This window comes from Urocitellus parryii, chromosome 3 (assembly GCF_045843805.1).
Source record: "Urocitellus parryii isolate mUroPar1 chromosome 3, mUroPar1.hap1, whole genome shotgun sequence".
Classification (NCBI taxonomy): Eukaryota; Metazoa; Chordata; class Mammalia; order Rodentia; family Sciuridae; genus Urocitellus; species Urocitellus parryii.
The window spans coordinates 182382692-182408217 of record NC_135533.1 but is presented as its reverse complement, the minus strand read 5'-3'; the positions used below and the strand labels follow the sequence as shown (position 1 = coordinate 182408217).

Genomic DNA, 25526 nt, shown 5'->3' with positions numbered 1-25526 from the left:
GGGATTTATACCAGTCGCTTCAATTAATCCTAAAAAGAATAATTGTGTCACTCAGCATGTGCAGCTCCCCTTCCACCAGGCTTCAGTATCAGTGATTTCTACTGCCATTAACTTTTGCACATCCATGAGGGCTTGCAACTATTAGTTAAAAAGGAAAACTGAGAAAAGAAAATGTAGTAAGGACTCTTCCTGATACAGGAGGAAATACTCATGGCTTATGTTTATATGATAAATAGAATTCTCTCAGGAGGAATGAAAAAATAAATCAATCCACAGAATGTCGCACTTTGCTTGATAAGACAGGGTAGAGAACCTTCCAAAAAGGAAGAGGGCTGGGTTAGGGTGTTAGGCTGGAAATCCTGAGTTAATCCCTACCTCTGGCTGCGAATGTTCCTTATCTTTTAAAGACTTTAGCCCTTGCCAACAATATGCCCAGTAAGAATGTGTGAATATGATTGACTTGGAACAAAATGCTTAGATGTTCAGTAATAACGGTTCATTATAGTGACACATTTATTTCATGGTTTCATTGGGAAGATCTGAAAATTTATGGGGTTAAAAAAAACTCAGTGTTAATCCTACTGTAGAAATAAGTTCTGAGCGTCTCTTCCTGCTCACAAGGCATGTTACAAGCTCAGGCATTATAAGCAGAAAAACTTCTGTTCAAGTCCCACAACTGCCACTAGCTAGCTGGTGGCATATAGCCTCAGGTTTTCCTTCTCTGAAATCAGTGTCTACCTCCAAGGGTTGTATCCAGGGTTAAATTAGATAGTGTTTATCAAATGCAGCAATCTCTGGCACACTGGGAGCATTTGGGAAATGGGACTACAGGTGTTATTACCCTTTAGTAAATGAGCCAAATGACGTAACAGGGCTCATTCACATTTTTCTGCATTTGTAAATGCTTATATGACTTTGAAAATCCAGTCCGGATCATCTGGGGTTTGATGTTCTATTTGTGCATTCTCCAGGTATCCTAGTTCCCCTCCTCCTGCTACATCTGCTTCTTTTCCTTCCCTGCCGCGTCTTCAAGTAGCTCTAGAAAAATGATGTTGTAGAACTGGAGTCAGGAACCCTGGGCCATGAGCTGAATTTGGTTTAGAAATTAACCACAGAAATAGAGGTTTCTTATTACCTGTTATTATTTATGCAAAAAAAAGGTTGTAGCTACATTTACTGATTACCTACAGTATATTATCACATTGCATACCTTGTGCTGTGGGTATTATTGATTCCATTTCACCTAAGAAGAAATGAAACCTCAGAGAGCCTGTCACTTGCCAGCGGTCACACAGCGAGATGGTGGAAGTGTTAGGATTCAAACCAAAGTCCTTCTAGATTCCAAAGACTAGGATCTTTACCACTGAGGGTTGACCAAGTAGAAAATAATGCATTGTGAGTACCTGTGAGGTCCAGCCACGTTCCAATTAGCCCTTAAGGGGTGGTTTGGTTTTGGTTTGTTTGTTTCTGAAGAAGGAATTAGGAGTCTCCAATTACTGCTCCAGGACATTTTCCTTAACCTGAAGTTTTTTTAAGGGAGGTGGAGAGAATAGAAATCCTGAGAGTGAATTCAGATTGGCTAGACAGATGTACCTCTGTGACCCTATGGGTAGTACAGATCACACCTCTCTGCTCTTTGCAAGAGCTATATTCTGTCACATTGCAGTGGCCAAAGTTCCCTCAGGACATTGAGAACCTGCCTGGACATTGAGAGTTGCTCCTGGGCTGGTGTTGGACGATGGCTAGTCCATGGCACTTTGCTACCAAAGGGAGAAAATGCTTCCATGTGACCCCCACACTCCCTTACCCAGCCATCGGTGCCGCAGCGGCCCCTCCACAGAGGCTCCAGGACATGCAGGGTGCCCTGTGTCCTGGGAGCATCTGTAGGTCTCATCTTTCTCTCCCTCCCAGTGGTGCTGGATGACAGCAAGAGGCTGGCCAAGAGGAAGCTGATAGAGGAGAACCGGGAGAAGCGACGACGGGAAGAGCTGCAGAAATCCATCGGGCACAAGCCGGAGCCCACAGATGAGGAATGGGAACTCATCAAAACTGTCACCGAAGCCCACGTGGCAACCAATGCCCAAGGCAGCCACTGGAAGCAGAAACGGAAATTCCTGGTAAGGCTTCCTCCCGCGGCTCCGGATCACCTACACGCCAGGTATTTTCGACTCGTTCCCATAGCTCAAGGATGTGGCCATTATTGTCCCATCTTATTGACGGGCCGGATTTGAATCCTGGCTCTGCAAGTTTCTTGGCCTCCGAGTTGCAGTCTGCCTATGTGAGACCTAACGGCCTCTCCTACCATCAACTCTTTGTGATTCACTGAATTCCAAAGCAGTTTCTCTGGCCTTTGGCCTCAGTTTGCTTTTGCTGTTAATGAGGTCTGTCCTGGAACAACTCCTTGGTAAACTTCATGACCTGCCAGCTTTCCCTGTCCCCATTCTTTCTTCCCTCACAGGCCCACTGTATACATTCTTAATCCTTAAGAATAGCCTTTAATTCCATCCCTCAAATATATTTTTATGTCAGTGATAGGGCACTTGCCTATGAAATCCTGGGTTCCATCGTCCGCACAAAGAAAAAAAATGATGTCAGTCAAAAATGTTGATCTATTTTGGGGGGCTGGGGATCAAACCCGAGGTCCACACTGGGCAAGTGCTCTACTGCTAAGCTACGTTCTCAGCCCTCTAGAAGTCAAAATTTTTAAAGAAATTAATGGAAGACTATGAAAATAAGGAAGTAGGGACAGAAGGCAGGTGTGTAGGAAAAAAAACAGACTTTTCTAGACCCTTGAATATTGGCATTTAATGTTTTTCTAAAAGCTGGCAGCTGTGAAAGCTCTCCCCACCCACTGCTCATTTAGACTTCACAGTGCTTGACATTAAGCTGGGATCACCAGCCCCATTTTTTTTTTTTTTAAGATATGCAAACTGGGCCCAAAAGCCACTAGGAACTTCTGACTCCAAGTCCAAGCTCTCTGCCCACCTCATTAGATGGACTCACCATCTCAGAGACTTGATCCTGTTCTTAAGCTATGATATGAAGCCCTGTCTGAGCACCAGGCCAAGCTCTGGTATCAGATATCCTGTGAGTTCATATCTCTAGGGAACATCCAAGTGCCTGCCCATCTGAACAAGCAGATACAGTGGCATCATTGGGCTTGCCCCTCAACATTTTAATGCAACAGTGCTTTTAAAATCATAATGACCTTATAGTAAGTTTTTGCAAAGAAAAAGCTTGCATATAATCCACCTGTTGAGAAACCATGGCCTTCATGGCTGTAATGAAAGGATGATGGCAGTATTTTGTTAATGGCTTCCACTAACAGCAACATTTAGCAAAGCCTTACATGACCCTTACTGTATGCCAGGCACTATTCTAAGGGATTGCATACATTTACTCCCTGTACCAAACCTACAGGTAGACACAGAGGACATCCCCACTGACAGAAGAGGGGACAGAGGCAGAGAGGTTTAAGAAATGTGTCCACGTTCCCATAGCTAGTATGGGGTGGTGGCAGGTACAGCAGGCTCCAGGAGCCATGCTCCTCCCTGGCCCACCTGCACAAACTTGAGAAGCCTCCCAAGACACAGCACCTTGGAGGGGCAGCCTCATCATGCCTTCATCGTGCATCCCCACTCCATGTATTGGGGGCCTAGCAAGATAGAGTCCTGCCTAACCATACCCCTAAATCCCTCCTTTGCCCAAACATGTCAGTCATAATGAACATTTAGAAACTACTTTCAGAAAAGCTGGGCACAGTGGCACATGCCTATAGTTCCAGCAATTTGGGAGGCTGAGAGAGGAGGATCAAAAGTTCAGCCTCAGCAACTTAGTGAGACCCTGTCCTTCTATAAAATGCAAAAAAGGGCTGGGGATGTGGCTCAGTGGTTAAGCACCGCCCCTCCTCCCCCCCCCCAAAAAAAAAAAAGACTTTCAGGCCCAAAGCCACATTCTGACTTCAAGTAGTGGCCAATAATGGAATTCAAGCTGAATTCCAAGCTTGATAGAAAATTTGGGACAAATTCTTAACTTTTCTCCCAAGGGTAATTTAACAATTTTATTTACTTTCAAAAGAAAATGGACACTAGTCTCAGTTGTCACTAAAGGAAGTCACTGAGCAGCTACTGTGTGCCAGGAAGTGATTATGTCAGCTATATTCCATTTCAGGGAGACAAATGCTAGTGGTGAGTACAAAGACAGTAAGATGGGACAGAGTGCTCATGAATGAAGTGGGAGGACTTCATTTCTCCAAGTAGGGTGCTTAAACAGAAAAGGGCTCTCTGAGGAGGTGACATGCAAGCCATGTCTGCAAGCTGAGAAACAAACCTGTAAACCAACATATAATCAGACCTCTCCATGGTTTCTTCAAAGACAGGACAATCTGCCTTGAGTCTGTACCCTTAATTTAGAGCCTTCTGCCAGTCATGGGTCTGATCGTGTGCAGAAATAACCAAGAAAGGGACAGCATAGCATGATTTGCCCTGAGCTTTCTGGCAGGGCCCTAAGATGATCCATGCCAAAGAGGGTCTTGTTGAGGATACCGTCTACCAAGCAGTCTCTTACCCCACCTGTCTCCCTCTCTGATGAAGCAGACATGAAATCTTTTTGTGGCTCCTTGATCAGGTCAAGAAATTGTCCCTCTTGATCCGAATATAAATAAGTGCTTCTCTAAGCCATTTATTCTCACAGGGGGACATGAAAACTCCTTTACTCACCCAGTGATCTATACCATCATTTCTAGCAGTCCATCACAGTCTGTGCCTGCATCTCCTACGGGTTGGGGGACCATGTTCCTTTCACTCCCACCCCCAAGGGCTGCAATCACATTCTCTCCTCCTTTTGTACACAGCCTGCTCTCCCCCGCCCCCACCCCATGGGGAGAATCTCTCTCCCTCCTTGAACCTGGGCTGGTCTATGATTCCTTTAAATGGCACATTTGGGCAGAAGAGATGCTTCTAAGGTTGGGTCACTGGGAGGATGCCCAAGCTAGCCATGCCCAGAGGCCACTTGTAAAGCAAGATTCCCAACCAACCCAGGCACCAGAAGAGTTCAAAAAAAAAAAAAATCCTCAGATGATAGCAGCCTACAGAGCCATTCAATGACAGCTGGATGAGGGGCTGGTGTTTGTTACCACAGTAATAGAAGAACAGAACTCAAAATTAAGTTAAACATACCGTTTCCCTGGTCCCAGACATATTTATTACATACTCCATACAAAATTAAGTGTTTATGCTCAGAGTGAACATTGCCGCCTTTTGATCAGTGCATTCATTATTCCTGTAAGGACGTTAAGAATCCTTTCCGAGAGTTGGCTTTGTTACAGGGTATACATGTACCGAAAGGTGTCTGGGGACCCAGTAGGTTTTTATGCACTAGGGTTTGTACCTCCTGCATGGCGGAGTCCTGACCACCACCTCTTGGGTGCTTTCAACACTGTTCCACAAATTATTTCATCAATTTCTATGTGATGTCCAATCTTGTTTTAGAAAAATATTTGAAGAGGCCTATTATGATAATAGTAATATAGGGGTTTAAAAGTTATATATTGTCATAAAAGATACAAGATTCACTAATTTGGAAAAGTAAGTTAACTTTGACCCCAAAAGAAGCGACTTCATCATTTTTTCACTCTAGGACCAGATAGGAAAAAAAAAAAAGACAGGTGGTTTGACCTGAGTTTCAAATCTATATTTGAGTTTTGATTAATAATTAGAGTATTTGGCTCATGAGGGAACTTTGGCACAAGCCATGTTTTAAAACTGCTTCCAAAAGCATTGAAATCATGTAATATTGTAGTTTTCTCAAATCTCTGAGTGACGGACAGCAAGGGAAAGCTGGTCTCTCCACCAGGTGTCCCTTCTGGGCCTCCCTGGGGCAGGGACACCTTTAGTTTGACCCCTCTGTTGCTTTTGTAACTTCTAAATCAGTTATCTCACTTCTGTAAGACTCAGTTGCCCTGTGGCCTTCCAGATGGCATAAAAGCAATAGATAACAGGTCAAATGGTGCCTGGCCTATTGTTAACAGCCACGTAGGTGGTTACGGTGTACATTCTCCCTCCCTGGAAAAGCGGGAGCCACTAGTCATGTCCCAAGTCTCAGGACCTTAATCACAATCTATCCAGCCCTCCAAACATGCAAGACAATACCCTGTGAATACTCAGATCCCATCCCACTCTACATGTGACAAAGAGCTGCCAGGTCAAGCCAAGAAGTCTGCCAAGAGCCAACTAGCAGCATTTCCTGCTTACCACAAACAATAGTCATGAAAGAGTCACAACAGGAAGCCAGTAGGTGGAGATTTACATAACATCAGCCACCCAGGTGCTAAGCCTACACTTGTACTTAAAAAAAAAAATAAAATAAAAAAATAAAAAAAAAATTAAAAAAAAAATTATCTCCATCCTTACTCTCCAGAGAGTCACTTTGGCTTGCCTATTCCACATTCTGTGCATCTTTAGCCCCTGAGACATATCTTAAACTATGTCCCCCACTGCAACCAAACCTATGGGTGTTGCCAGTATCTTCCTTTGGCACACACACACCATAATAACCACAAATATCACACCTCTCTCCTGTTTACACCCCTTCAGTGGCCATCCCTTTGCATTTAGAATAAGCCTGTGTCCTCTCCATGGGCCAATATAATGGGACTCCTCCCTGCCTCATGTCATTACTGGGCTCTACCCATCTCAGCCTCCTTTCTGTGCTGGTTTTTCCCTTAATTGTCCTTCCCCCAGGCCTTTGACATTCTGCAAGTCAAAGCTTGCACATTGCTTTTCAAAGGGTCCTTGACAATACCCTGTCACTTCTGGTCTTATCACAGACTGAAATTTATTGGTGAATGTATTTTTCTTATCTATTACCCGTCTTCCTCAGGATACAAGTTCCTTGATGCTGCATTGTTGAAATCTCATCATCTAGATCTAGACCTGGCCCATAGTACTTGTTCATAAATATTGTCTAAATAAACATTGACACATTTATTCATTCCATTAAATAATAAGCATCTGTCCTCCACCATTTGGACCGATGCCTTGTACATAATAGGCAAAAATACATAAGGCTTATTCCCAACTCCTTTGAGAAGTTTGTCTTTGATATGCACCTACAATTAAAAGTGATAGTAATAAATGCCTAGTGCATGGGGAGGGGAATAAATGTGGACTCCCATGTGTGCTCTCAGGTGAGGGAGAACTGAGATCATCTTGCAAGATGTCTAGGAAGAGACCGAATTTGAGTAGGGTCTTGAAAAATGTGTGGGACTTTCAAAAAAAGGCAGTGTCTAGAGAGAAGGCAGCCGGGAAATGAGAAAGCATAAAGCAAGTTGTGGGGAGACAGGGTGAGGCCAGCTGGCTGGTCCAGTATGTCCATTTAAGACAGACAAGAAGCCAGAGAGAGTTGGAAGGACCCACCCAAATGCAAGCAAGGTAGCTGGACCCACAGAGGCAAAAGCGGGCATTCCCAAAGGTCCACTGCAACCCAGAGACCTGTCCGTCCCTGAACTAGCATAAATCCAATATTGTATATGTGGACAAATGGATCTCATAGCCTTATGTATCACTGCATGAGCTACAGTAAGATACCTAACGGATGTCAAAACACATTTTGTCCTTGTAGGTGAAAAATCTTAGTGGAAGTCATAAACAAGGTTGTATTTAACTCATCAAGTACCTATATATGTAGATTTTCATAAATTTTTTATTTACTTACACATTACTTATATATATATTCCATGTACAGAATATGTATTTTTTCTATCTGAGAACCATTATGGAGATAAACCTTAATGATACACTAGAAGATTTTGGCCTTGTATATAGTTTATTCTAGCGATTGTATTTGCCATTTAATATGCAGAGACTTCAAAGTTGCTTTTTCTTCTACTCTGATATATTTTTACAAAAAATAAAATGAACCTCTCATGTGTTCATAGATTTAATTAAAGTTGCTACATTTCTTTGCATAATTTCAGTCCTTTTTTCCCAAATCTTTGGAGGGGCCATTGTTAGTGATTCAAATACACTATGTACCCACAGATTGAACAGGAGTCATTAACACTAGCATCATTTCAAAAGAGACCAAATTTCTCCTTTCAGAGCAATCAGATTACGTCTATCAGTATTCAGTGAGGAGATGGATCCAGAGAGGCCCAAACCATATTATATGAAGTATTTTTATTTCTAAGAATATTCCTACCTATATAAAATATATTCTGAAGTTTTATAACACTCCCTACCTTTTCAAATGCCTGCCCAATTTAATCAATTGAGCTCCATAACAGACTTGTAACATAGGAGCTTCATTTTCACAATGAGAAGGTCTTAGAGCAGTCAGGTCTGAAGAAAGCACCAAACAGAGGCTCTCAGAAGAGGAATGCATGTACCTTTTCCCTCAGCTCCATCTGAGGAGGAGGAGAGAGATGGGAGCTTTCCAGGTGATCATTGCACCCATTCTGTCTTCAGAAAGGCCACAAAGCAGGCCCTCTGTGGACATTCCATGCTAACAGCTGCCCCAGAACATAACCATTACCACTAAAACGCCACAGAAACCAGGTTTTATCCACTCACAGGCACCAAACAATAGCATAACATATAAATTTAAAAAAAAAAGAAAACAGGAGAACCTACTAGATAAAAGCAAGCCATGCAAATGTGCTGTGATACAGCCTGTATCAAAATCCTGAGATGGGCACAGCCCCACCCCACCCACCTGCAGGGCCTGGGTTGCCACTGACCTTGGCACTTGGCAACAGACTCATCTACTGCTTTTCTACTGCTGAAAGCTACATGTGAGTGGCAACAGAAGACAGGTGGGAGGAAATATGGTAACTAGGTTACTCTGCGCTGGACTGGGTTGCCCCCAAGCCCTTGCTCTCAGAGTACAGTCCCAACCTGTGGCATCAGCATGTCCAGGACACTTAGAAATGCAGATTCTCAGTCTACCCCTGCCCGACAGAGTCACCAACACTGGGGGAGGGTCTCAAAAGTCTGGTGGTTCTGGTGAAGTTTGTGGGTCAGTGCCTGGTGCAGGCCTTGGCATGGGCAGTACTGTCACTACTCTGTAAGCGAGGGCTTAGGTTCTGCTCAACTCACTCTAGAGTCTGTTCCTGCCCACCCTCTACCCTGCGTACTCTGGACTATGAAGTGTGGCTTTAGGCAAAGGTGGCCACCATCAGGTAGGCCAAAGATCTGTGATCTCTTTGGCGACATTCAAAACTTCCTGAAGAACAGGTGGAGAGGTGGGCAAAGGCAGCCTGAAGAGTAACACATCTGTTTCCTGGTAGTGGAGCGTAGGGGGAAGAGCCTTGCAGACGGGTGGGCAGGTGAGGGATCCTGGAAAGGCTGCTGCCTGGTGTCAGGGCCACCAGGGCTCACCTTACCCTGCCTGAGCCCTGCTGTGCTCATCTGCAAATCAGGGCTTGGGTGAGGACCGCCTGAGATAGGGCAGTGCAGCGGGGGCTGCCTCAAGTCTAGTCCACAGATTGTGGTTATTAGGATCACAAAGACAAGAAAGGACAGTGGGGAAGGTTGTTCCCATAGGAAAAAGGGTGACTGTGAGAGAGAGAGTGAGGGAAGACACAGAATGCAGAATGAAGAGCTAGAATATTCCCATGGAACATGTGCACAAGTCACCTGAGGGAGGTTGGCAGGGAACAGGGGAGTCCTGACTAAAATACTGATTCTGTACCATTGAGTCTGGAGAGGGGCCTAAAGAGTATCTCCAGGAGACACCCATGCAGCTGTACCACCCTTGGAGTGGAAAGCCTCAAGTAAATAGCAGAAAAATGCCCTAGGGATACTGAATGACAAATTGGCCCCACTGCCCTAAGGTGCGCACAACTGGGTTCCCTCCCTACAGGCAGCCTAGAGATGGCCCCTCTCAGTGCTTGGCAGGATACCACCTCATACTAGATTCCGGACCACTGAGAGGAAGGAGCGTGGGTCAGAAGCAAGAGTGAATCTAGTTAATCAACAGGGCACCATTGCTAGGAAATAGCCAGCCTATCATATGGCTGCATCCCTGCCCCACTGTGCCCACCTCCCCCCCTACACACACACACACACACACACACACACACAGAATGTGCAACGCTCTAAAAACACCATCCCAGGGACTTAGGTATGCACCTTTTGTGCAGGCAAAAACAGACCCCAAGTGCCTGTCTCCTCTGCCTCCTTCTTTCTTTTTCCTACTAGCTCATTCTTTTCTGCCCCATCATCTGAAGAGCCTGCCCACCTGAGCTCCTAGGCTGAACCTTGGGAACACTTCATCTCTGGAATTCATCATGCAGTGAATCGGGGCACTGGCTCAGCAGTCCCTCCCTCCCTCCCTCTCCCTCTCTCTAGCAACCATCCTGAGAACATTATCACTGATGGCTGATTAAGGCAATGACCAAGACATATCTTTGTTCCAAGACAACCGATGGGAGAACGCTACAGTTTGTTAATAAACGAGACGAAAATCAGAAAATACAGCAACAAGTCATTTCAGAAGAGCTCTTCTGCCACACAGGAACTACAGGAAATTCTATCTCCCTTCAGCTTTGTCCTTTAAATCTTTCTTGTTTCTCCTCCTCAGCCGGAAGATATTGGACAAGCACCAATAGTCAATGCCCCAGAAGGTGGGAAGGTGGACTTGGAAGCCTTCAGCCATTTTACAAAAATCATCACACCAGCAATCACCAGAGTGGTGGATTTTGCCAAAAAGTTGCCTATGTTTTGTGAGGTGAGGACATTGTTTTCTTTTGCATTATTTTTCTTCATAGTTCCATCAATTTCCAGGAACACTGGGTATTGTTTAGAGTTTAATATTAAAATTAGCCGAGCTTAGTCATATGAAAGACATGTCAGTACAAAGTACAAATGCACCCTGTTCCATTGTTTCCCCCACCTTCTCTAGTCTCAGCTTGTCCATGTGAGGGTCACCAAGACCCTTCTGTGGACCTGGCTCCAGGTACAGACAAATAAAATCCCAGTGACCGAACTCAAATTTGCCAACATAAATCCAATGTTTATGACAGATCTGCAGGATAGGTTCTATTAACCGCATTTTACAGAGGGATCAAAATAAGATCAAAGAGATGAATTGAACTTATCCAAAAGCAGTACCAGGATTGGGACATAGGTCTATATTCTTTGAACAACTTATCCCAGCATGATGGCTGCATAATGGTTACTTAAGAATTAAAGTCAAACAAGGCTCTCCATATCTCCCTTCGATCTTCCCTCTTTTCCTCTAAGTTCACCTTCCTGCCCCATATTCAGGGAACCCTGACGAGCTCAGAGACATTTCCTTGGAGGTATTTCTTCCCTAACTTTAGCAAGCCCTGTCATTCAGTGACCGAGGACGTGGGCTCTGCAGTCGGCTGCATGGGCATGAATCCATGGCACATACCCGTAATCCCAGCAGCCGAAGAGGCTGAGGCAGGAGGAGCGCAAGTTCAAAGCCAGCCTCAGAAACTTAGTAAGGCCATCTCTAAACAAAAAAGGGTCTGAAGATGTGGCTCAACACCCCTCGGTTCAGTTCCTGGTACCAAAAAAAAAAAAAACACATTATTTAATGTCTTCAAACTTCAGTTATCTCGTCTTTAAAATTGACATTGTAATGGCATCTATCTTAGAACTATTGGGAGATTTAAATAGGATAATATAAAGTTCTTGGACAGTTCCTGGATCATAAGCTTTCCTTAAAGCTGCCTAGGGCTGGGGTTGTGGCTCAGTGGTAGAGCGCTTGCCCAGTTAACACACTGGGTTTGATTCTCAGCACCACATACAAATAAATAAAATAAGGTCCCTCAACAACTCAGAAATGTTTAAAAACATTTTAGCTGCCTATAATACTGCAGTGACATTTCCACCCTCCCTGTAACTGCCCTTTTTGAATCAAGTGGGACTGATTCTGTTTTCTGGAGAACTCTTCCTTTTGCAAAACTCCATTAGGTGCCAATCTAAGGCTCTTCACGCTTTCAAGGGGACCCAGAAAGATGATACTCACAAAGGCTCACACATGGCTATGTGTCTCTTCTGAAAGCTACTTGAATGATGAGAGATTGTGGTCTTGGGAGAAGCATTTCCTCACCTAGAATGACCCCATGCTACCTTGGCTTCCAGCTCCATTGTGGCCTTGAGTTTGCAATAATGGGAGCTACAATTGGAGCAACCACAGACATTGATGGGGATACTTCTCATTGCTCATTTCCGAGCCTCTACAGAAGGCATACCCACAAGGTTTGGGCAGTGGACTTTAGGACATTGTCAGTTAGGTCTGGGGGTAAGGTACAGAGTGAGTGCGGGAGTACCTGTCTCCCTCTGACCCCCCACTTGACTGTGGTGGGGATGAGGCATCTTAGTCAATTCAGGCTACTATAACAAAATACCAATAGGCTGGTTAACTTAAGCAGCTGAGAAGACTGAGAAGTCCCAGGTCAAGGCACCAGAAGATCTAGTGTCTGGTGGGGACCTGGCTTATCTGTTCATCCACTGCTGTTTTCTTGCTACATCCTTGTGTGGCAGAAGGGACCGGGGAGCTCTCTGGTGTCTCTTTTATGAAAACACAAATCCCATTCATTAAGGCTCTAACCTGCCCTCAGAACCTTGGTACTATCCAAAGGCCCACCTCCTGTGCCATCACATCAGGGACAAGATGCAACAGAGGAATTTTGGAGGGATAATCATTTAGGCCATAGCACTAGGGTATTTGCTATGGAACTTCCTGTGCCTTATGACATCTCTTTAGAATTAGTATTTATGACCATTTTGGAGCATGTTATAAAAATAGCCCATATTCTCTGGGTATGGTGGCGCCCACCTGTAATCCCCAGCAGGAGTATCACAAATTCAAAGCCAGCAATTTTGCAAGACCCTTAGCAACTCAGCAAGGCCCTCTCTAAAAAAATATAAAAAAGGGCTGGGGATGTGGCCTAGTGGTAAACCACCTGTGGTTTAGTGCCAAGAAAATTTTTAAAAGTTTTTGAAACAGCACATCTTCATTGCAGATTTATGCAACATAATAAACGTAAAAATTCTTGGTAAAACTGACATCATTTTGGAGCATTTTTTTATTTGTGTGTATTACATATATGTGAAATGTGTTATTAATTTATGCAATAATGTTCTTTTTACTAAACCACTTCTAACCTTAAAGAGTGGTGTGCACCTGTCCTAAGGGTGCAGCTCATGAATTCATCCCCATAATGAGCACTAAGACCAAGGAACACAGCGTTCCCAGCACCCATTGCACCCGATTTCACTGTCAGTGGTAGGACATACGAGTGTCCTTGCACAAAACGATTTTTAATGGCCAAATGGTATTCAAAAAAATGAAGTTATTTTTATCCCTGGCTCTGTGGCTCATCTACAAATTTTCACTCATAAAAATACACTTCAGTGAATATTTTGGTAACTATGCCCTGCTCCTATCATGAATTCCTCAGGGTGCATCCATGGAATCTAAGGACCAAGGCAAACAGAGATCCCTTTTGAGGCCCCTCATCTGTGTTCCCAGGTAGCAATGGAGTGAGAAAGCATGCCCCTGCATGTCTGCAGACAGGCTTGCTTCCCCCTCTCTCTCACCAGCTCAATGTCATCTTTGATTTTTGTCTACCTGGGCCTTTCTCTGGCTGTGTCCCTTGAACCCCAGCCCTTGGTGGCTGAAGAGGAACGCAGTGGAGTTTGAGAGTTCAAGCCAGCCTGCCTGTCACATGGCAAGCGCCCTTCTAATGCCTACCAGCAACGTTTTGTAACAAATGGAAACCTCCTGAAAACCAACCACTGAAGAGAGATTTCACTTAAAGAAGCCTTCTCCAACCCCAGAAACAAGCATTACTGGGCCCTGGTGTCCATGGTACGGACGTGGGCTCAACGTGGAAATTTCCAAGCATGGGGTTGTGGAGAACTTTTCTCGCCAAGCTTTCCTTGCAAGTTTAAGGCTGCTTCACTGTCACAATTCCATCTCCCTCTCAACCCTGATCATTTGTAGTCTATACTTCACAAACAAGCACAAACACATGTACTTCTAGTGCTGGAGGGGGGGGTGTCTCCTCGGCACCTTTCACCCTTTCTCATACTATTTGAAATCCAAGGGAAGCTCTACAGGGCTCTGCACTACTCACAGAATGGGATGGAGATCCCAGGCTGTTTTGGAGCCAGGGGTTTCTTGCAGTTTGCTGCCTCTGCAGTTCAAACTGTGTGCCTGGCGATTATTTGGCTAACATCCTGTCAACCCACTAAACAAGGCTGGAGTGACAGCCGGGGCTTCCAGATACCTAAAAAATCATTGCTAGCGGAACTGCCAAAACAACATGTAAGAACCCCCTGAGAGCATGCCGTCATCTTTGCCAATTGACCTGAGCGTTGCTCCACGGAGCAGACAGAAGACCCTGGGGGCGTATCCGGTGCCTCTGCCTGACAGCCCATGTTGGAGCCTTCTCACACTGAAGCACTGTGCCAGGTATCTGAGAGATGATTTGCCCATATATTACAACAAATGTCACCAGGTTCTACACACCCCGAAAAGATGCGTTTTTAAACCAGTGATGATCCCTTGCAAATACTGATTCAGCTTTCATTTCAATTTGAACTAGTCATCAAGAGTTAGTAGGTTTTATAAAGAAAACTTGATAAGACAATTTGACTTCAAAGGTGGGGTCTGCCCAAATTTGCATACTTTGTCACAGGTTTAAAAAAAAAACAAGTATTTTGATCTGATTAGTAATTTCTCAGTGCTGTTCTAGGCCAGAGGGTCTCAGTGGGATCCACAAACCTGCAGTGTAAGCATTACTTGGGAATTTGGGTGAAATGGAGAAACTCGGAGGTGCAGTCAGGAATCTACACCCAACAAGTCCACATGTGATCCGGATGGGGCTGAAATGGGAAACAGGTGTTTAAGTTGGCCCCTCTCCTCTCACCAGTATAGGGTCCACCCAAGCTTGGGCTTCCCACTTCCTACCACACCTTGGGCCATGAGTTAAAGGATATAATTAATGAATATAAGTCAGAACCCAAACAAAAGCAAATCAGTGGTTTCTTAAAAATAGGTGGAAGAAAAGAATTCATGTAAAAATTTCATACATATGAACCCCAGAATCAAATATTAAATGACTTTTGGTCTATATAAAAAGCTAAGCTATTTAAATTAAATGGTAAGGTGACTAGGCTAAGCTAGTGCAAAATATGTAACACCCAGCATCTTAAACATAATTCAATAGCATTATGTCCACTCCCATATAAAAACCGAAATTGCACTAGTCAAGTAAGTGTTGCCAAGAGCATTTCCCAGAAAGAATTCATAAGGAGCTTTAAGAGGTAAATATTATGTGAGGAAAATATTATTGTGACTTACATACTCATAGTTTGTACAATCACATCCATGATATTTGAGTGTTCTCATCACCCCGCCCTTGGCATTGGGTTCTGTCAGAGCTAGACGTTCACGTGACCCCTACCATATCACTCACCCTTTCTGTGCCCAAGTTTTCCCATGTGTAAATAAAACTGGATTTAGAATATCTACCCCAATGTATTACTTGGAAAATTAAATAAGAATGCATGTAAATCTTAGCATGATGCCCAATTCATCAAAAACACATTAAGAGCCTTTCAAATGAGTTTGATAATGGCATTTAAACTCCCCAAGCACAAAATAAATTTCCATTATTTTGCTGGTTATTTTATAAAGTACGTTGTTCATGTTATCCCATTATCATAAATCCTAATTAAAGGGGTAGACACATGAGCTTAAAACAAAAATCACAATACTGGCAGAAAGATCCGGTGTGCTGAGCAACTCTGGTATCTGAGCTGTTGAGAAGAACATAACCTTAGGAGCCAACACGTCTGAATTCTGTTCTCACCTCTGCCCTCCTCGACTCACTGGGAAGGACAAAGCTTTTCTCTCTCTGGGCTTCTTGAGTAGCATCTGTCAATAGCCCTCCTAGTTCTGGGCTTTTTAAGAGACTCAAGGAGCCAACGTGCTTCAAAAAATAAAGAGAAGCTGTTGCAAACTGAACAGTAGAGTCAACTGCTAAGTATCAGAACTGGAGGGCATTAAAAAAAAAAAAAAGTAGAAAAATTGGTAAGTTTAGCATAAACCCTGCTCTCAGGCAGATATCCAGTAAAAACATAAAACAATCCACAAACTATGGGATTTATACATGACTAATGCCAGTTGGAAATTTATATCTGTCATAAAAGAAATGCAAACTACTGAGGTTAAAGTTGAAGATTACAGCTAACCTGGACCATGAAGAAGAGTTGTTGAAAGTCTGCTGCCACGTAGAGGGGTGGTGGGGAGAACCAGGGGCTCCAAAAATGCTGGATGAGTGTCGATGACAGAGATCATTCCTATTGCTTTTAGGACACACATGGACATATGGCTTTGACTGGCATTTTCCTTTTGTCCTTTGCTGATGTGGGCTGCTTCTTTTCAGCTGCCATGTGAAGACCAGATAATCCTCCTCAAAGGCTGCTGCATGGAGATCATGTCCCTTCGCGCTGCAGTGCGCTATGACCCAGAGAGTGAGACTCTAACCCTGAATGGGGAAATGGCAGTGACACGGGGCCAGCTGAAAAACGGGGGTCTTGGGGTGGTGTCAGATGCCATCTTTGACCTGGGCATGTCTCTGTCATCTTTCAACCTGGATGACACCGAAGTAGCCCTCCTTCAGGCCGTCCTGTTAATGTCCTCAGGTGAGTGTGCTTAGATTTGTCTTGGGTATAAAAGGAGTTTTATGTGTCTGGTGCCAATTCAAATCACAAATGAGTCTTCAATCCCCCTTCAATTAGGGGTTTGCCAATAGGCTGGGAACTGAATGAAGGCATCAGGTATCTGATGCTTTTTGGAATTCCCCAGGATAGTAGGAAGGGAAAAAAAAAAAAAAAAAAAAAAAAAGAGGTAATAAAGACTATCAGCCAGGCATGGTGGTGCACAGCTGTAACACCGGCAGCTCAAGAAGCTGAGGCAGGAAAATCCCAAGTTCAAGGCCAGCCTCAGCAATTTATCACAGGCCCCATCTCAAAATAAAAAGAACTGAGGGTGGGGCTTAGTGGTTAAGGAGCCCTGGATTCAGTCCTCAGTACCACAGAGACCGACCGACTATGAATTGACCACTTCCAGCAGACATTACCTATCCTGCCTCCTCCCATTTCCATGTACGCGGACATGGATAAGAGGGACTAGATCATTCTTTGTTAAGCTGTGTGTGTGGAAATCATATGAGAGTATCAAAATTTGCTCCCAGGGATGAAGAGCAATGAATAATGCCAACAGCTTTTTCTTCAGGGACCATGTCATAATAAATAAATACAGAACACATCATGTTACTTAAGGGAAGCTAATCTTTAAATAGAAGGTGGTTTCAGATTCATCCTCTGAATTTGCAGAATACATGAGCGAGCACTGCTTTAGTACCTGCCCCTTTGCACTCTAACTACCTGCTTGACAGTGCCTCCATCTGAACTGTTCCTCTTTTGAAGACAAGGCACCTAGGCTAGGTTTTAGCATTTGAGAAATGCGTATTACATCAATGGCTGAATATATGGGTAACATATCTGAAATGTATTCCGATGCAAAGGGGAAAAAAAAAAAAACAGTACAGCCAGCCCTCTTTATCCTCAGTTCTATATGTAAGGATTCAACCAACCACACATGGAAAATATTTGGGGGGTGTGGGATTGCATCTGAATACACACAGGCTTTTTTCTTGGCATTGTTCCCTAAGTAACACAGTGTAAAAAAAACTATCTACATAGTATTTACATTGCCTTTGGTATTATAAGTAATCTGGAGATGATTTAAAGTATACAACAGGATGTACGTAGTGTATGAGCAAATACTATACCATTTTATAATGAAGGACTTGAATTTCCTCAGATATAAGTATCTGCAAGGTCTTGGAACCAATTCCCCACCCTCCTGAGTACTGAGGGATATATTTTATATATGTGTAAAATTCTAATTGTACACAATTTTAGAAACTATGGATAGTACCAAATTTTATATATAAACTGTCATAAATATGAGGTGTGTTGGTTCTATCCGTAGTTTCAGGTATCCACTGGAAATCTTTGAATATCCCCGGCCCCATGGATAAGGGGGAGGACTACTGAATACAAGAAGGAAAGGTGTGGCTTATTGTGGCCTCAAACAACTTAAAATTCGGGATGATGTTTCTTTATATCCAAGAGACTTTCTTACTAGACAGGAAGACAGCAGTCTTCCGGCCTCAGCCATGTCCCCAGTCTCAGATCTCTTCCCTACCCCGACATGTTTGTGCTAGTCCTCTCCACTCCTGCAGGCAGCCAGGGGAGACTCAGAATTGTTTCCCTCATTATGCAATGGTCCGCTGCATCATTGCCCTAGGAGGGAGGCATCACCTTTCACATCCAAGGAGGCGATTTGTCTAGGCTAGAGGTATTCATCTAAACAGAGTGCTGCCGCTCCCTTGTCACTTGGTCCCTAGTGCCATGGAATTCATGCTGCATCCAGGCTCCCTCCTTGGAGCTGAAAAGACCCCAATCTGCCCACCTCTCACTACAGGACTAGAAGCCACCTCTTCCCACCTCTGAAGTATTCGCTGGGGGGCAGTGGTGCATATGCCATCAATCCCAGCAACTGGGGAGACTCAAGCAGAAGGACTTCAAGTTCAAGGGTGGCATGGGCCACTTAGCAAGACCCTGTCTCAGAAAACAAATTGTGCTACGGATGCAGCTCAGAGATAAAGCATCCCTAGGTTCAACCCCCATAACCTTTCTCTCCCCCCCAAACTGATAACCTCGTTCTTCCTTCCCCTCAGATCGCCCAGGGCTCGCCTGCGTTGAGAGAATAGAGAAATACCAAGATAGTTTCCTGCTGGCCTTTGAACACTATATCAATTACCGAAAACACCACGTGACCCACTTCTGGCCAAAACTCCTGATGAAGGTGACAGACCTGCGCATGATCGGAGCCTGCCATGCCAGCCGCTTCCTGCACATGAAGGTGGAGTGTCCCACGGAACTCTTCCCGCCTCTGTTCTTGGAAGTGTTCGAGGATTAGACGGACTGGATTTGTTCTCATATATTCCTACAGCACTACTGGGTGTCATTTCATTCCATTGCCTAGCTCTTTTGTTCGTTTCTTTGTTTCTTGTTGGGAGGGATCGATCGTCTGGGGGGAAGGGAGGTCGTCCTCAGCAGAGACATGGATGAAACTGTCCCTTGAATGCGGGTCCTTGTAACTATTGCATTTTGTTCCCCGGTCCTTCGATGTGAATGCTTTGGAGGTTTTACAGTTGTGGAGGCAGGGGAGGGGGGGAGGGGGGGACAATCATCACTTCACCAGCACCTGGCCATCACCAGCTCCCACCCGTCCCTTGTCAGAGACTCAAGCTAGCCAAATGGCACTGCAGAAGAGTAAAGAAGCCTTAAAACCGAGATAATGCCGCCATCGTGATCCAATTCTGATTTTTGCAGGGCTCAAGGTAGCAGAGCACAAACCACCTTTGGTTAGATGTGGCTTTCAGCTTTTTAGGGAAAGCATCAAATTTTCATCTATTCGAGAGCATGCCCTTTTCAGCACTCTCTTCCTGCATAACTTGGACTGTACAGGAATACTGGTGTCCTAACAAAATCAGCTGTCCCTTCATCATTTTTGTGACCTTGTGATTTAATTTCAAGTTATACAGGAGTATGACTCAAAAGATAGCAGGTATCTGGCTGATTGAGGCCCCAGGGAGAATAATTTTCTTGAGCGAGCCCAAAGGAATTGGAAATCTTCACCAATGTTAGTGACTCCGCAGTTTCCAAAACTTCACGTACGATTACCTCGTGGTAGGAAGACTTCTCTAGAGCTGAGGGTCACAGAACATTCCCACAGAAGTCAAACCTGTTTATAGGGTGTCGTCATGTTTCAATGGCATCTGGCCTGCCATCTCCCGAGCTGCTCAAGTTATTTATCCTGGCTGCATCTTTGCCGAGTTAACAGATTTCCCCTATGGATCAAGTCTTCTAATCAAGGCGAGATAAACAAGCTGAAATTTGAGTCTGGTTTGGAGAATTCCAAGGAGAGATTAGTGCTGTTGAATTCCAAGTTGAAGGAAATCTAGTATTCATGTGCTGGTGACTTGGGAACGTTTCCTTCGGGTCCCACGTCCTCAAGAGATTTTCTTTATTCACAAATATTCCCACTGACTCTGAGGCACTAAATCACTCAACTCTCCCTACACAAGACTGGTCCTAGCCCCTTTATAGCACTATTCTGACAGATATTCAGCAGAAAAACCCCTGAGGGTCACATGCCAGAACACTGTCACCTTCCCCACCCAACCTCCCTCTCCAATGACCGTCATGGAGTAGATGTGCCCAGAAAAGAAACGGTGACACCTCATCACTTCAGCATCAGAAAATGGGCAAAGAATGTACCCATGCAATTGAATGTATCTCATTCTTCACTGGCATAGTAGATATAAACTTCCTTTGCCTGCCTTTTACTGCCTTATCCTGGAAATATTGGGGAAAATAAGCCATATCCATGAGATTTACCTAAAAACAAAGGAATGATAGTCACTGTGAAAACCAAGTGGACTCATTTTCTTTAGGTTTGGTGGAGCCAAACCAGCCTAGAAGTCAGGGTGCCCGAGTTCTGGTTTGTGCTCTGTCAGCGGGTGGTTTCTGGACCTTAGTTCTTGGTTTTCTTATCTGGTAAATAAGACATGATGTCCTAAATCCTCACCTTCCATATGGTATGAATTTCAGGGGGTGAGGGTGGAATAAGGTTCTTTGAATGGTTTCTTTTATAATCAAATTTCAAGCTTCATTAGACAAACAAGTGTGGCCCATTAGCAGTTAAGAGATGTGTATTTGGAATTTGCACAATGCTAGCCAAGGATTTAGAGGAAGACAGGATGGTCTTGAAGAAAAGAAACAGCACTGAAAATCCCCAGCAGGACTGGAAATAATGTGAGGGGAGGGGGAATTGTATGTTTGATGTGCTAAAGCAATTACATTGGCTTCTGGGAAAAGACTATCACTACAGTACTTGTTAATCAGATATAGGAAGCGGGTGAAGAGATTAAAATATAAGCATGAAGTTGTTAGGCAGACTACCTGCCTTAATATTATCTATATAGATGGTTGGTTTGGATTTGGGGTTTTCTAAGCAGCCTCTAGCCAGTCTCCTTACACATTTGCCTTGCCAACATCTCAACTCCCTCTGTTGGCTCCCCCTTGGAAACTCTCTGCAAAATGAACCACCACCTCTAGCTCCAGAGTAACACAGAAGTTTATCTGTGTGGGGCAAGTTTTCTTTCCAAAAGCACCCAGAGAAGGCAAGCAGGTGAGCTACTAGACAGGCTCGTGGATTCTAGGGCATCAGGGTTTCCAGAGAATGTTTCCTCGTGTTGCTTGACAGAATGCCCAGGACATCAGATACCCAGATGCTAAGGGCAGTGCAGACCCTGCTATCAAGCTATAACAGAAGGCTTTGGGGATTAACTCTGATTGGGTGTTGTTCAATGGTAGCGATCCAGCTAGCCCTGAGCAGAGAAAATATTAGATCTCCCACTCCTTAAATGACTGCCTTACACAGGCAAACCCCTGGTCTAGCAGCCCTGGTGAAGGCTGAATACTTCACACTAAGTAGGACAGCTCACAGTACTTCAAGTTGAGGGAAGAAGATTTAAGGATTCAAAGGATCATGACTGTGGCGGTCAGAGCAACTAAACTCACTCCTTCTGAAACTGACGGAGATACTTAGTGCATCTCAAAACTCCATCTCAAAAAGCTCTACTGGGAGGAATTTGCTGGGGATTTCTTACATTTTCTTTTCTTTTTTTTTTTTTTTTAAACGTTTTTCTCCTTACATTGTCTGGACTTTCAAATCAAGAATGGACCTAATGGAAATGGCCTTCACCCCTGCCCCCCAACCGTGGGGAGACATTCCAGGAGAGCAGGACACACCCACACTGCGGGGATTCCTACCTGAAAGTCGCTCACAGTTAGGGACACATAGGCACAGGTGCGCAGGGCACGCTCGTGTGTCTGTATGCGATCGTGAGGGTTGTGTGCGTGCGCATGTGTGTTTGTAACCCTCAAGTGTACTTTGCTCTTCAATTCAGACATGTAGTCCTTCCAGAAACAGTCGGGGGGGGGGGGGGGGAAGGTAAAGAGCTTTCCTCCTTTATGATTCTGCTCAAAACACGACGTGCCGCCTCAGAGCTTTTCAATAGTCGAACAAGCCTCAGTCCTCAATGATGCGCTTGACGTGTTGATGCTCAGCCCAGCGATGTCCCCTCACTTGGGCCCCGAGGGACACCTCAGCCTGCAGTGCAATCACCCAGAGGGCTGCCAGGCCCAGCTCGGCTCCAGCAACCCATTCCCCGTTGCTCCTCCGTGAACAGGTGTACAGCCTCGGCCCCTCCTCGACACTAAGCCCCCAGACAGCCTCCACGGAACTGCTGAGCACCCCCAAAGCATGTCCTTGTCAGTGATACATTTTTATTCTATGGAACTCTAACCTATTCGTGTCATATTGACCTTTTGCTGCATGAGTCATAAATTATGAAATCGGTCTTATGGTTTTTGAAATGTAGCCAGCATTTGTAAGGCTAAACCTTTTTCAAGAACTTAATGTTTAAGTGAATAACCAAGCCACAGCTCCTCCTCCAAAGGAGAGCAATGACACATTTGAATCTCTTTGCCCTTTCCAACCACGACGGCATCAGGTTCTAAAATAAGCTCGTAATTTTTCCTGTTATTTTAATAATATGGAAATATTAGCCTAGTGTTTCTTTCATAGTGATAGACTATAATCCATATTTAAATTTTATAGAGAAGAAATTTTATTGTACTGTGATGTAGATATTTATTATCCAGGTAAGGATTTGCCCGGTGTGTATTTTTTACAATTGAAACATTTTACTTTAATCTTTAAAAAAAAAAAAAAAAGTTAAAAAACATACACACAGAAAAAAAAAAAACAAGGGGAAAAAAAAGGTTTGGCCTTATCACAGAATTTTTACTGTGCTGTATAAATGTTTGCAAATGCAAAAAGTGTGCATTTCTAGTGTGTTTCCACATTAATTAATGCCGCCTTCAAGAGCAATATCGTGCAGGTAATAACGCTGTTTGTGGCTTTCTGTTGCACAGTTAAAGCTGACCCACCTTATGCACAAGACAATCAAATATAAATCTGTCCTCCTCAGGATGCAGATAATACTCATGTACATATGGAGCACAATGTAAGACAAAAGACGACTTTTTAACACGTGTATTGTTGATACGGCAATTATCAGGGCATGAATGCACTCACAGGACTTCACCCCACTTTTCTTTCCTTCCATATGAACTTAAAATCTTTAATTTCATCACAGATCCAAATGAGTTCTCCACCATGCCTTCTTCAGAGAAAACACTTTCCCCCCATAATGTTTTCATGCCCTGATAATCAGAAAAATGCTACAGAATAGAAAAGAACAGCCATTGGAAGATGTGTGTTTTGCAAACAGTGTTAAGTGATATTGCTAGATTGGTAATATTTTTCTCAGCCTAAAACTCTGTTGAAATCTGTGATCAAAATGTTTTAAGCTATCCAAAAAGAAAATTTGTATATTTGGGAAAAATGGATTTTTACATAGCTTTTGTATGCAAATATTAAATTGTAATTATGAATATAGTGGGCGTAGATAAACTCATAAGCTTAAATTCTAAAAAAGAGAAAAAGAAAAAAAAAAGAAAAAGCTTATAATGGACGTACTTTCCCGCCTCTTTCTTTAATTATTATTGGTTTCTAAGTAAGCACAGAGTTGCCTACTCTTCTCACTTTAGCTGTTGCCAAAAGGAGAAAAACAGGGAATGCTACGGACACTTGTTTCATAACCATCTCCAGAAAAAGCAAATGTACTTGGGAGAAAGGTATTGGGGTGGGGGATATGAAAGGCTGATGGGGGTTACCTCTTTGGAAGGCCACAGAGACACAAGGAGAAGGAAAGATCTCATTTTGCAAGTCAATGACTATTTGTTTCATTATCTCAAAGTGTTCCAGAATATTGTTAATGGAATAATACAGCAGCTACCAACATATACCTCCATCCCCATTTCCCTGAACATGTCACTCTGAAAAAAAGGAACAAAAGCTAAATCAAACTGGCTTAAACATATAAGGAATTATTGATTTTAATGGATTGAGAAATCTAGGGATAGGACAACCTACAGGGCAGGGCTGGGTCTGGATGGTCACTCCAGATTGTCAAAAAGCACCTCTCTTGGCCTTTTTGTTCACGTAGGCTTCCAGTTCACATAGCCTTGACCTGATCCTGGCCAACAGTAGCTGCAGGATTAGCCTTACAGCTCCAATAGAGTAGAAAGTTTCTTTGCTCCAATAATGCCCATGAAAAAAATCCTGGGCCTAACTCTCTTCCTGGGCCCAAATTGAATCTTCTGCCCTTTCTAAGGCAATCGTGGTGGTTCTGAAGACTGATGAACTAATTTGCTTGAAATCCTGGAACTAGGTGGGAGAAATGAGGGATAATGAGCACCATCTAAACCGCAGACTGAGAATTGGGACAGGGATGATTCCTCAAAGAAAATTCTAAGTCTTGCTGATATAAGAAAAGGGGAAGAAAGCAAAAGCAAACAATACCCACACCAAAAATTGAGCCTGAAAGCATAATCATTTGCAATGCAGCAGTGGCATCTCCTCAACACAGGAAGCTCTATCAAGTCAGGTAAGATGGAGGAAGCATCCAGACCCAGGCATGCCTAAAGGTGTCATACCCCTAAGTTTTCCAGACCATTAAAAAACTTCAAATCCTGCAAGGACCTGATACAAGGTCCCCTCCAGCCAACAAGTTCTTGCAATTATCTGAAGGAAGGGCATGATCACTTAAATTCCAAAGAGAATCACACAGCTCAACAAACAACTAAGCCCATATTTCACTGGATTGTGAATTTGTCAATCTAGGGGTTTTTAATTTAATGCGAATGGATCAGGTAAATTGATATTCTACTTGTAAATTTTCTTGCAGTAGCAGAAGCAAATACATGTAAACTAATCGTAATTATAAATGCTATGCTACTTTTTCTTTTGGGTGGTACATTTCAAGGGCAATTATTTTTCTGGATAAATAAACATATATACACTTATGCACACACATATATATACATATGTATATATGAAAATTTTGTAGAAGCCATTGAAAATTTTTCCATACAAAACTTGACTTGGGGGCTGGGGCTGTAGCTCAATGGCAGAGCGCTTGCCTAGCACACGTGAGGCACTAAGTTCAATCCTTAGCACCACATAAAAGTAAACAAAATAAAGGTATTGTTCATCTACAACTACAAAAAAAAATTTTTAAAAAAAACTCAACTTGGTTCAAAGATTGCAAAGATTTTGGCAAATACCACACAAGAAAGGGAAAGTAAGATGCCTTCTTTCAGGATAGAATAATAGCATCCTGTTTTAACTTCCTTGCCCAGAACACCAATTGCAATGAAGGAGGCAGATGCCCATAAAACAAACCTTACCTTTAAATTAACAAGTTAGAAAAT

The 25526-nt window shown here is 43.6% G+C and overlaps 1 protein-coding gene across 4 annotated transcripts in view; it reads left to right on the top strand.

Moving 5' to 3' along the window:
• The window catches only part of Thrb (thyroid hormone receptor beta), a 366489-nt gene extending 347401 nt beyond the window's left edge, over positions 1-19088 (top strand). For all 4 annotated transcript variants that reach the window (XM_026405351.2, XM_026405356.2, XM_026405343.2 and 1 more), the window contains exons 7-10: positions 1912-2117; positions 10582-10728; positions 16430-16688; positions 18794-19088. In XM_026405351.2, coding sequence (XP_026261136.1) covers positions 1912-2117; positions 10582-10728; positions 16430-16688; positions 18794-19035 — 854 coding nt within the window. In that variant the 3' untranslated portion in view covers positions 19036-19088. The remainder of the gene's footprint in view (positions 1-1911; positions 2118-10581; positions 10729-16429; positions 16689-18793) is intronic.
• The last annotated feature ends 6438 nt before the right edge of the window (positions 19089-25526 follow it).